Here is a 12868-nt window from a genome sequence, read left to right as displayed (position 1 = left end):
TTTTGTGACTCCAGACCTTAGTCAAGCACTGCCATTGATTAACACATGCTGACTTCCTAATTTTGACACTAATATTAAAGACCTTCAGAAAAATAGATGGTAGTTGGTGGCAGCTGTTATGTCCTGAAAACTGTAATATTCCAATTCAGGAAAGTAATTAGCTAAGAACAACATTTTAAACATAACGAGTCTTATCTTTTAACAAAGTTTACTGTAATGTGTGGATCGCCAGCACCACGGACACCTACAGTGATAGGAAAGCAAATCTCAATTTCCTTTGAATTGGCCTCCCCAAGCAAACATCAGGCATGGACCAAAAATGGCCACTTTGTGTCAGTCTTTATTGCCTTGTTATTCTTCTACATTCTTCAGCATTGATGAAGCAGATCTCAATTGCTATGCTACTTGGCAGTCCAGGACACTTGGTTGTTCCACCATCTTCAAGTTCAGTTTGCTATACTGAAGATGGAAGCCGTCCCTAGCCTTCACCCTGGATAGAGTTTCCATGTTTAACTCGACAAATTTAATCACCATATGAGACGCCTTTTCATCAAGTGAAGACACTCGGTGTGCTTTTGCTGTGTCTTTCCATCTGAAGATATTAGGAGTATCTTGGCATTCATTGGCCTAGAAGAAATTAATTCTACAGCCTGGCTATCTGAGCTGGTCAGTGCTTGTTCTAGCTGTGATCTGAGTCATCACTTTTAGCTGTTTACGCCAGTGCAGCTCTCTTATAATTTGCTAATTCCCCTCATTGAGGATTCCCTGCCCAATGAACTGATGGTGTGCTTGATTTAAATGTGCTTTGCTATCTAAATGCACTGCTGCACATGGTTAGCTTCCAGCAAGCAAAACTGCTACTCTTAACAGTGCATTGAAGTGGACACATGACTGTGAAAGCATCACTCTGATAAGCAATAACTCTGCTTCCTTCTTGTGCCCCTTCCAAGATTTGGAATGGGGATTAATAATGTCCCAAAAGTTAAAATAGATAGACCTGCTGAAAGTTGTTGTCCCATTCCTCTTGGGAGGTAGCCTCAAGGGAGAAGCTTCTCAGTAGATTCTATGTGGCATCCCACTATGTATATTGTTGGAGTGGTTGAACCATGGGCATGTTGTCTCTCAGCTATGAATCTTCTGACTTTAGGAATCACATCAGCTCTTATCCCATAAGAATCCAGAAGACAACCTAGAAGTGTACACCGCCATTGTTGTATTGGTCTTAATTCTTCTTGAAGCTGTAGTTTTTGAAGTATGTTGAAAGGTGTTCAGTTTGGATAGTATGTGGTAATTTACATTTGAAAAACCACTTTCATTCTTTTTCACCTACACAAATTCTGGCAAGCATATTGACTTTGCTTGAGTTACAGATTTGAAGGGGGCCTGTTGTTTTACCACTATCAATTTCTACATCTCCTGTTCTCGCACCATGGATGAGATACTTTTAATGTTCTGCTAGTAAGCATACTTTGTATACACTGTACGTTTGACTACGCTTGAGTTACAAATTTGAAGGGGGTCTGTAGTCTTACCACGATCATTTTCTACATCCCTTGTCCTTGCACCATTGATGATATACTTATAATGTTTTGCTAGCAGTTAACTTGTGATCTTGTTCCCTTGGCAGGATCATGAGGGTGCAGCCGAGTGTTGTGCTGAGTGCAGCCCACACTGTAGCCAAAAGAATGTCCCCATTTGTACGTCAGATGGATTTTGCCATTGACTGGATGGCGGTTGAGGCAGGACGAGCTTTGTACAGGTGAGAAATTATATTTTATGACAGTAGTTGTGTGGGCTACTGGATAAGGAGCATGTTGCAGAAGTAAGATTGCTCAGCTTTGAATTTGCCTAGATACTAGCCAATAGGGCAGGTTTATAGCATCCAAATTACTAAGATTATGCTGAGGGAGACAGACCTTTAACTGTAAATCTATAAAACGATTGGAAAGTTGCTACAAGATGTCTTCTGTTTGTGTCCTTGTCTTGTTATCCTCTAAGAGTGGTAATATTAACGAGTCTTACTTTTGTGTTGCCGCAATGGGGTATTGAGGTCAAATGCAGGATTTAGCCATTTACCTCTGTGGGCCATTAAACAAATGCCACTCACAGGATTTTGTATTTTCCCATGTGGTGGAAGCAAAAAGAAAGACCTAATTCACATATTTATTCTGTAAATGCTGTAGCATTGATGAAACATGGTATTCTCCATACGCTAAACAAATTGGCTCTCACAACATGTGGAGAATTTATAGCAAGTCTGCATATTTCTCATGTGTCAATCACCCAATGGATATTGATTTTATTTTTCCTAATGGAGTCATTCGATCTACAGAGAAAGTGTCTGGATTTCTTAGGGAGCACTGTACTCTAGATGTGGATGCAAGGGTGATGATGACATTGATCAAGAGCAAAAGACTTCATAGTTAGCTACTGTTTTGGGTGTGCTGGTCATTTCTTTTTATGGTTGTGTTCTGCACTCCTTCCTTGACTATGGAAGCAATAATGATTTATATGATGAGGCCAGTCTTGAGTAAAGGAAGGTGGGCAATGTGGTTTTTACCCCAGTGTAAATATATGTAATGATATTTGTTGGTTTTCCCATAATAAAAATTGTACCTTTTGAGAATACCACATTTTAATTGATATTCTGGAAGTCCTAACATTTTTCATTTGTTTACTTTGTAATGCATCCTTATACACAAATATATTTTTAATTGTGTGTTGAACAGCAGTGATGTGGCTGTATCTCTTAAAGTGTGTCCTAGAATGTACTAGTCATGTCCATTGAGGACTGCATTTAGGGAGAGGTGTTTTTTTTAATTATTGAAAGAGTACACATTGCTTAAGTTGTCAAGGTGTTTATCCCTATCTTGGTTACGTATTGGAACAAGTTTAGACATGTGCCTGGGAAGTCTCCTGATTTTTTTAAAAAGAGATTGGGAGTGCAGTGCTTTGGACCTGTTCGGGCACATTAGGACTATTATGAGTAAGTGAGTCAGGTGAACAAGCAATTGTTTGTTGAGAAGGTTGCCACTAAAAACAACTGGAGCGCAAATGGAGAACGAGCAAGGACAATGCAGACAGCAGCACTTTCAAATCTATTCTCAGATGCTACCACCAAATGATCTAGACCCCAAAACGCACTGCTATGGTGTACCGCATCAGTGCCAGCACTGACAGTAGCAAATAAATCTTTACTACTGTGAAGTATTTCACCTCACCAGCAGCCACCTCCAACTCGATCACTCCCTCGCAGGATCTCTGCAACAACATCTCTCAATTTTTTAGCAACAAAATCACTGTAGTTTACAGGAATTTCAACCTGCAACCGGACCTAACAGACCTCACCAAATGCCCCCGATCTTTTGCAACAAATCAGTGCTACCCACATGGCCTGTCATCATCGCAGAAGAAACCATGGTCACCATGAAGTCCATCTACTTGGGAGCACCACTGGATCCTTGCCGCGTTCACTCCTACTCCAGAGGACTGCAGCCCATCAGCACAATGCTCACACCCTTTCTAAATGCCTTCACCTCTTTCGTGAGCTTCCCAGATGCTTGGAAACACCAACTGTCCTCCCATTGCTGAAGAAATCCTCCTGGACCCTTCAGTGCTCAGCAACTATAGACAGATCTCTCTGCCACCATTCCCGGCCAAGGTCTTAGAAAAAATCATCAACAGTTCCCTCCCTGAACACCTCAATGACTAGCAACTCCTCAATACCACTCAGTTTGGTTTCACACCCAACCATAGCACAGAAACTGCCCTCATCGACATCACAGTTGACATCTGATTGGTTCTCGAAAGAGGAAACAGTGCAGCCCTTGTTGTTTGGACGTCTGCAGCATGTGACATGGTCTTCCACTCCATCCTCACCCAACGCCTACACGACATCAGAATCCAAGGACATGCATTCAGATGAATTTGCTTCCAGTCAATCAGCCTAGCACCGAATACCTCAGACACCTGCGACCTCATCTGAAGTTCAGCAAGAATCCTCCTTGAGCGCAACCCTCTTCAACGCATATATGATCCCTCTAGTCTAAAAAGAGGCAGTCCAATGACCCTGGAACCTGGGCAGCAAAACAGTGGTCCCCTCGCGGTAAGTGTGAGCCTCACCTTCCTTGGCTAAAGTAAAAAAAAAAAAAAAACACCATTAAATTGGTTTATACAGGATTCCAATCACATATATTTACTTCTTGGAAGACATAAGAGTAAAAGATAATTTTAGAAAACACATTTTGTTTCAATAAGGTGTTCTAAAAATTAGCAAAGTAAAATGAGTGAATTAAAGTGAACATGTGCTATATACAAAATATACACATACAAGTCTTGTGACCGTTAAAAACGCAAATTTAATTAACATCACTATGTCAGAGTATAATGTTAAACAACAGATTTAGAAACAGTCCATGGAAATTTTGTCGGTGTTTCAACCCTATTAAATGACTTGGGTGATGGTCATCATCAAGACCAACAAAAATTGGTAGCACCTAAAAAACAGAAGGGAACAGAAATTCTCATACTTGAACAAACGTTTCTCTCGTAGGGGATTTCCATGTATAGTAATAAGAGTTGAATAGTTCCTCCCGCCTGCGGAGATCCCGGACCACTTTTTCCAATATAACTTCTTAAGTGTTCATGTTCGCCTTACTTCAGGAAGGCCTGCAAAGTCACTTAGGATTCTCCATTTGCAGCCTACAGGATAGGCTACAGTGTCTACATTTCTTCATCCAGTTTGCTTTATAAAGGACAATGCTAAGGCACATGCATTCAAATGCACGAATGAGCTGAAAATTTAGCAGAAAAAAATCCTTCACAAACCTTGCAAAACAATGATGGAGTGCAGGGCAGGGTAGCCCATAGGCTGCCATTATCAATGAAGAAAAAGGAGACTGTAATTTTAAGAACAGCCAGTCCTCCAGTATCCCATCATGCCTAGAGAGAGAGGCAGTTACCTCAGTTCTTTTTTCTGGCTCCTGCTGATAGGTCCCTGGAGCAAAAATTCAGTGAAAATCTCAGTGACAGCTGTTTCACTCGACATCTTTTGACTTTCTTTCTTGATTTGTGTCTCTTTCTGACTGGAATTAAGGCATTTTTCCCCAGTAAAAATGTCCTCTCTATTTGACAAATGCCCACGATGTGGCAGAAAAAAGGCCAAAACAGACTCTCATGATGTATCATCTGCCTACCGTCTTCACACATTCCTGCCTCCTGTAACATCTGCAAGTCATTTTCCAGTCATACCCTGTGCCACAGTGAGAAGATTCACCTTTAAGGGAGAGCAGAGAGACAACGCCAAGAAGCCAGTAGGACCTCTGAATGAGAGGAAGGTCAGTCTTCCACCAGAGCTCTTCCGTCAGACTCCAGTGGATGTGGAAGGTCTGAGAGGCGTTTTTCTGCAAGAAAATGCTTTTGGTCCCAGTCAACGTCAAGGAGATCGACGCCGAGAGGAGTTATGGCGCCAAAATGCTCGACGTCGCACAAACGTAACCACTCGACGTCAAGACACTGCACAACATCGAGGACTGCATGGCACACGACGTCGAGGAGCATATCAACGTTGTTGGAATCAATGTTGAGGCGAAGAAAACACTGATGTCGCAGTTCGACGTCGAGGTCCCGCTCAACGTTGACACCTAGATGTCGGAGAGAAATATCGACGTAGAAGAGTTCTTCGCTGTCGAGGAGGCAGAAAAGGATCTCCTCTTCATCGGATTCGCACCATTCCCCTTCTCTGGTGCTTTTACCTTCATCGCCTTCTCTTCACACTCAGTAGTGGTTCGCGGCCCGCGTAAGGTGCGGGGAGGAGGTGCTAAAATGTAATAATATTTTTTAAAAACCACACCTGTTCTGCGCGGTCCGCGCTTCACTCCTTCCTTTCTGGCTGGACGCAAGCACAGGCTCACCAAAGCAGCGTCAGGATTGGCTGGTAGCCCCTAGCCAGAGCGCTCCCAGGCAGACTGAGAGCCTGTGCAGGCTCTCTCTGGGGACAGCCTACAGCGCATGTGTGTTTGGCCAGCCCAAGACGGCCGGCTAAAAACACATGCCCTCTGAGGGGAAGTGCTGAGCACTCCCCCCAGTGCACCTCACCCCGTGGCCCTGCCCCCTTTTAACCAAAACGTTAATAACCATAGTTTATTATTGTTTTGTTTCAAAGGTTTTGCAGCTGCCGCTGCTGGCAGGAGGGTGACACTCCTCCGCCCATACGGAGGAGCCGCCTCTGCTCCACCAGCTGCTACACCTCCACAACCTTCATCTCCAAGCCTGACTCCGCTGCTCCGGTTCTCCCGGCACCCATACCACCTCCAGTGCCTCAAGTGCCTATCAGCGCCCCAGCTCCCAGACCTCACTCATGATTGTGCCACAATTCTTGTCATGGCCATTAGTCATCTGGCTGTTCAAGGTCAAGACGTTCCTGCCACACATCTAGACAAAGATCAAGATCACGTGCCTACCGTCATAGAGGTTCCTCGTCCTCCACCAGAAACGTTTCACCTGCACTAACAGATTCTCCCTAACCCAGTTCCTCACTGGTTGATGATATCAATACCTTACATGAAATTGTGGTACGAGGTGCGACGAAACTCAACATTCCGATGGCTGTCACAACTCCATATACTTCGATTATATTTGAGACTCTCCAGCAGCGCATAGCCGGCAGACCTTTTCTATCACTAGTGCCTGGTCTTCTGGAACCCGCTATGGAAGTCTTTCTTATGCTGGCTACGACTAAGTCTGCTCCCTAAAGACTACAGAAAACGTATCATCCTCCGGAACAAGATCCTTTTTTTCTGCGCTTCGATCCTCCACCTGATTTGGTAGTAATACTGGCTACCCGCAAATCTCTCACTACTTCTCCGTCTTCTACCTCTCTTCCTGACAAAAAAAGTAAGAAAGTGGATTCAGCAGGCCACAAAGTCTGTAGTTCGGCTGCTACCTCCATGAAGGCGGCAAGCGCAACAGGCCTCTTGGGCAGATATGATAGGTATCTGTGGGACTCCCTACTCCAATTTGCAGTACACCTCCTGAGAGATCAAAAGGAGGATTTTTTGGAGATTGTCCAAGAAGGTGCCATGGTCTCTAACCTGATCATTAGTGCAGCGGCGCACTCTTCCTTATTCTCTGCACATAAATACTGCCACAGGGTAACGCTAAGGAGACATTCATGGCTGCGTCTGACATCACTGACACTGGACGCTCGGCAACGCATTCAGAACCTGCCATTTTCAGACTCCACTCTGTTCGGCTCTAACGCCGACGATGAAATGGCAAGGATGAAGGGTGAGGTGGACACATTGAAGGCATTGGGCCTTGAAAAACCCAAAGAGCAATGAAGGTCCTTCCGACCTTTCCAACGTCTCTATTCTACTCAGAGGGTTCACATCCCTCAGTGGCTGCCTGCAAGAACTCAGCAGCAAGTCCAAAGATCTTACCAGCCTCAGCGAAAACAACTAAGAGGATGAACAACACATCAACACAATCAGGGTTCTCGACAACCTTCAGCCTCAAAACCCTAAAAGTTTTCTTCCCCCGCATCCATTACCCCCTCCGGTGGGGGGAAGCGTCACCAATTGCCTGGCATAGTGGCAACGAATTACAACAGACGCTTGGGTCTTGAACATTGTACAAAATGGGTGTTGTCTCAGGTTTTCCACCCCGCCACCAAATTTTCTGCCGAAGTCCACCACTTCTTATCTCTGTCGTCTGAAGGTGGAAGTTTCCATCCTCCTGGAAAAGAAAACAGTAGAACCTGTTCCCCTCAACCAGCAGGGAAAAGGCATTTACTCAAGGTACTTCCTCGTTCTAAGAACGGACAAGAAAGAGTTCAGATCCATTCAAGACCTGAAGATTGCCAACAAATGGATCCGAAAGGAAAAGTTCAGGGTGCTGGCCTTACACCAAATATACCCCTGATTCATCAAGGGGACTGGCTTTGCTCAGTAGACCTACACGATGCCTACTTTCATATCCACATTGTAAAAAAGCATCGGAAGTTCCTGAGATTTGTTGTGGGACAAGATCACTTCCAATACACCGTCTTACCATTTGGCCTCAACTCAGCACCCAGAACTTTCTCCAAATGCATGGCTGTGGTGGCAGCACATCTTCGAAGACACAGAATCTTCGTCTACCCATATCTGGGCGACTGGCTAATCAAGGCATCCACCCGTGCAGAAGCCCAACAGCAATTGGAATGAACATGCAATCTCCTTTATCGGCTTGGGCTTCATGTCAACTGTCTGAAGTCCACAACAGTTCCTGTCCAGAAACAGCACTACCTAGGAGCTACTATAGACAAACTACAGGTAAAAGTGTGTCCTTTGGAGGCACAACGCTTATCCATTCTTCAGAAGTGTTGTGCACTCCAAACTATGCATCGCCCAACAGTGTGCACAGTCTCCTCACTTCCAGGCTCCATGGCCTCCTGCATCTTTCTGACACCCAACACTTGCCCCCACATGCGACTTCTTCAGGAGTGCCTGGAGGACCAATGGAATCAACTGTCTGGAAACTGGGAAGACCGAATCTTTCTGTCCACCCACACAATCAGATCCCTTGCTTGGTGGTGTTCTTCAACCAGTCTCCTACAAGGGATGCCTTTCCGGACACAGCCTCCAGCAGAGACTATAGTGATGGGGAGCGCATATGGGTCACCTACAAAAACAAGCCCTCTGGTTTCCCAATGAGATGTCATTCCACATCAGTCTCCTCGAGCCCCTTGCGGTGCACCTAGCTCTCAAGGCATTTCTCCCGTCCGTCACCACCGACACTCTGCTTGTCCAGACAGACAATACAACCACCATGTATTACCTGAACAAGCAGGGGGAACCAGATCCAGAGTCTTGTCTCAAGAGGCCCAGACAGTATGGCAATGGCTCCTAGCCAGGAGGTAGAACATAGTATCAACTCACCTACCAGGTGCTAAGAATGTACAAGCGGATGCCCTCAGCAGAGTTCTCGAAGAGAACCACGAGTGGCTTCATGTCAACTGTCTGAAGTCCACAACAGTTCCTGTCCAGAAACAGCACTACTTAGGAGCTACTATAGACACACTACAGGTAAAAGTGTGTCCTTTGGAGGCACAACGCTTATCCATTCTTCAGAAGTGTTGTGCACTCAAAACTATGCATTGCCCAACAGTGTGCACAGTCTCCTCACTTCCAGGCTCCATGGCCTCCTGCATCTTTCTGACACCCAACACTTGCCCCCACATGCGACTTCTTCAGGAGTGCCTGGAGGACCAATGGAATCAACTGTCTGGAAACTGGGAAGACCAAATCTTTCTGTCCACCCACACAATCAGATCCCTTGCTTGGTGGTGTTCTTCAACCAGTCTCCTACAAGGGATGCCTTTCCGGACACAGCCTCCAGCAGAGACTATAGTGATGGGGAGCGCATATGGGTCACCTACAAAAACAAGCCCTCTGGTTTCCCAATGAGATGTCATTCCACATCAGTCTCCTCGAGCCCCTTGCGGTGCACCTAGCTCTCAAGGCATTTCTCCCGTCCGTCAGCACCGACACTCTGCTTGTCCAGACAGACAATACAACCACCATGTATTACCTGAACAAGCAGGGGGAACCAGATCCAGAGTCTTGTCTCAAGAGGTCCAGACAGTATGGCACTGGCTCCTAGCCAGGAGGTTGAACATAGTATCAACTCACCTACCAGGTGCTAAGAATGTACAAGCGGATGCCTCAGCAGAGTTCTCGAAGAGAACCACGAGTGGGTGCTCAACGAAGATATCGTTCAAGATATCTTCCATTTGTAGGGCACACCTTCTATTGACCTCTTTGCCACAGAGTGTAGGAAAATGCCACTTTTGGCATGGTCACCCCCACTTTTTGCCTAGTGTTGATGCCAGCTTTGATTGGAAGTGTGCTGGGACCCTGCTAACCAGGCCCCAGCACCAGTGTTCTTTTCCTAAAACTGGACCTTTGTTTCCACAATTGGCACATCCCTGGCCCACAGTTAAGTTCCTTATAAAAGTACCCCTGGTACCAAGGGCACTGTGGTCAGGGAAGGTCCCTAAGGGCTACAGCATGTATTATGCCACCCTCCGGGACCCCTCACTCAGTTCATGCACACTGCTTTGCAGCTTGTGTGTGCTAGTGGGGAGAAAAGAGAAAGTCGACATGGCACTCCCATCAGAGGGCCATGCCCACAAACCAATGCTTGTGGCATAGGTGAGTCACCACTCTAGCAGTCCATACAACCCTAAGGCACTATGCCACAGGTGAGGGCATAGCTGCATGAGCACTATGCCCCTACAGTGTCTAAGTCAATTCTTAGACATTGTAAGTGCAGGGTGGCCACATTAAGTATATGGTCTGAGAGTTTGTCAAAACGAACTCCACAGCACCATAGTGGCTACACTGAATACTGGGAAGTGTGGTATCAAACTTCTCAGCACAATAAACTCACACTGATGCCAGTGTGGGTTTTATTGAAAAATGCACACAGAGGGCATCTTAGAGATGCCTCCTGTATGTTAACCCAGCTGCTAGTGTGTGACTGATTGGTCTGTGCCAGCCTGCCACTTCATGACAAGTTTCTGACCACATGGGGTGAGTGCCTTTGTGCACTCTGTGATCAGAAACAAAACCTGTCCTGGTTGGAGGATCTTCACACCTCCCCCTGCAGGAACTGTAACACCTAGCGGTGAGCCTCAAAGGCTCAAGCCTGGTGTTATTGTGCCCCAGGGTACTCCAGGTAGTGGAGATGCCTGCCCCCACTTTTGGCAGCAAGTCCAGAGGGATAATGCGAAAAAAAGGAGTCTCCCCTTTAGCCAGGACCCCCCCCCCCCCCTTAAGGTGTCCAGAGGTGAAGTGACCCCCTCCTTGAGAAATCCTCCATCTTGCTTTGAAGGATTAGGACCAATAGGGATGTGCCCCCCTCCCCAGAGTGAGTGGGCACAAGGAGGGGGTAGCCACTCTCAGGGACAGTAGCCATTGGCTACTGCCCTCCGACCCTAACACACCCCTAAATTTAGTATTTAGGAGTGACCCTGAACCCAGCTCTTCAGATTCCTGATGACCTTCATGAAAGAAGGATTGCTGAGTTGAAAACCCAGTGAAGAAGAGATGGAGACAACAACTGACTCTGCCCCTGCCCTACTGGCCCGTCTCCTGCTTCGAAAAGCTGCAAAAATAAAAGCAATGTGTTCTACAGAACCAAAGACCCCTGAAAAGCCTCCAGGGGACCGCCTGCCTCGCCGAGGACCAATAAACTCCCGGGGACAGCAGACCTGTCCACAAAGAAGACCAAGAAACCAACTTTAAAGGGACTCTCACCTCACTCCAGAAGCGTGAGCCCAACTACTCTGCACCTGGTGCCCCCGGCCCGTGTCCAGAGAAACCAACTATCCAGAAAGGACCCCCAGGTGACTCCAACGACGTGTTCACCCTGGGCTGACCTCTCTGCACCCCCACGACAATGCCTGCAGAGGGAATCCCGAGGACCCCCCTGACTGCGACTGCCCAGGACAAAGATATCCGACGCTTTGAGAAGCACTGCACCCCCTGGCCTGAGAGAGACCGACCACCGGTGCAGCAACCACCAGCAGGCGGCCCTCACCCTTGCCCAGTCAGTGGCTTGCCCGAGAGGCCCCCGTGCCCTGCCTGCAGCACCTAAGTGACCCCCAGGTCCCTCCATAATCTCCTATTGAGAACCCGACGCCTTGTTTGCACACTGCACCGGGCCACCCTGTGCTGCTGAGGGTGTGGTTTTTGTGCCTACTTGGGGCCCCTCCAGTACTCCTCCAATCCCCCCTGGTCTGCCCTCTGACACTGCGGGTACTTACCTGCAAGCAGGACGGAACCGGATTACCCCCTTTCTCCGTAGGGGCCCACGTTATTTTGGCTTCTGTTTGACCTCTGCACCTGACCGGCCCTGTGTTGCTGCTGCTGGCTGTTTGAGGTTACCTTGAACCCCCAATGGTGGGCTACCTATGCCCCGGAGACTGAACCCGTAAGTGTGGTACTTACCTCAGAAACTGTACTTTGCTTACCTCCTCCAGGAACTGTTGAAAATTGCACTGTGTCCACTTTTAAAATAGCTTTTTGCCATTTTAAAGAAAACTGTGTACAATATTGATTCTGTTCAAAGTTCTAAGTATTACTGTGTAAAGTATCTTTCATTTAATGTACTTACCTGCCAAAAGAATCTTGTGGTTCTAGAAGTAAATTAACAAAATAATATTTTTCTGTATATAAACCTGTTGGGCTGGAGTTAAGTCATTGAGTGTGTGTTTTCACTTACTGCTTGTGTGTGTACAACAAATGCTTAACACTACCCTCTGATAACCCTAAGTTTTACCATCCAGAATCGTTGTGGAATGCTCTGTCGATAGACTGGTCCAACAAATTTCTGTATGCCTTTTCACCAATTCCACTGATCCCAGCAGTCCTTCTCAAACTCTCAGTGACTTCAGCCAGAATGATCCTCATTGCACCAGAGTGGCCGAGGCAGTGGTGGTTCTCGGACCTCCTTCACCGGTCGCTCCGACCACATCTCAGGCTGCCATGCAGGCCAGACCTTCTAACAAAATTCTGAGGGCAATGAGACACCATGTCTCTCCTCCTTGAGTTTGGCAGCATGGCTCCTGAGTTAGTACAGTATGGACACCTAAATCTTCCACAGGATTGTATGGAAATCCTAAAAGAGGCAAAACGGCTACCTACCCGTATGACATATTCCTTCAAATGGAAGAGATTCTGCATCTGGTATTCCTCCAAAATGATAGACCCTACTTCTTGCCAGGAAGATGTCATTCTTCCATACTTGTTAGACCTGCCTAAATCTGGTCTGCAACTTTCTTCGATTAGGGTCCAACTGGCAGCTCTGACTGCTTACAGAAAAG

The 12868-nt window shown here is 46.6% G+C and overlaps 1 protein-coding gene across 6 annotated transcripts in view; it reads left to right on the top strand.

Annotated features, from left to right (window-relative positions):
- The window catches only part of PNPLA6 (patatin like phospholipase domain containing 6), a 324399-nt gene that overhangs the window by 114533 nt on the left and 196998 nt on the right, over positions 1 to 12868 (top strand). For all 6 annotated transcript variants that reach the window (XM_069231657.1, XM_069231658.1, XM_069231659.1 and 3 more), the window contains one exon: positions 1628 to 1759. In XM_069231657.1, the coding sequence (XP_069087758.1) occupies positions 1628 to 1759 (132 nt within the window). The remainder of the gene's footprint in view (positions 1 to 1627; positions 1760 to 12868) is intronic.

This window comes from Pleurodeles waltl, chromosome 4_2, assembly GCF_031143425.1.
Source record: "Pleurodeles waltl isolate 20211129_DDA chromosome 4_2, aPleWal1.hap1.20221129, whole genome shotgun sequence".
Lineage (NCBI taxonomy): Eukaryota > Metazoa > Chordata > Amphibia > Caudata > Salamandridae > Pleurodeles > Pleurodeles waltl.
Note: the sequence above shows the minus strand (reverse complement) of the source record. Positions and strands in the feature narration are given on the sequence as shown.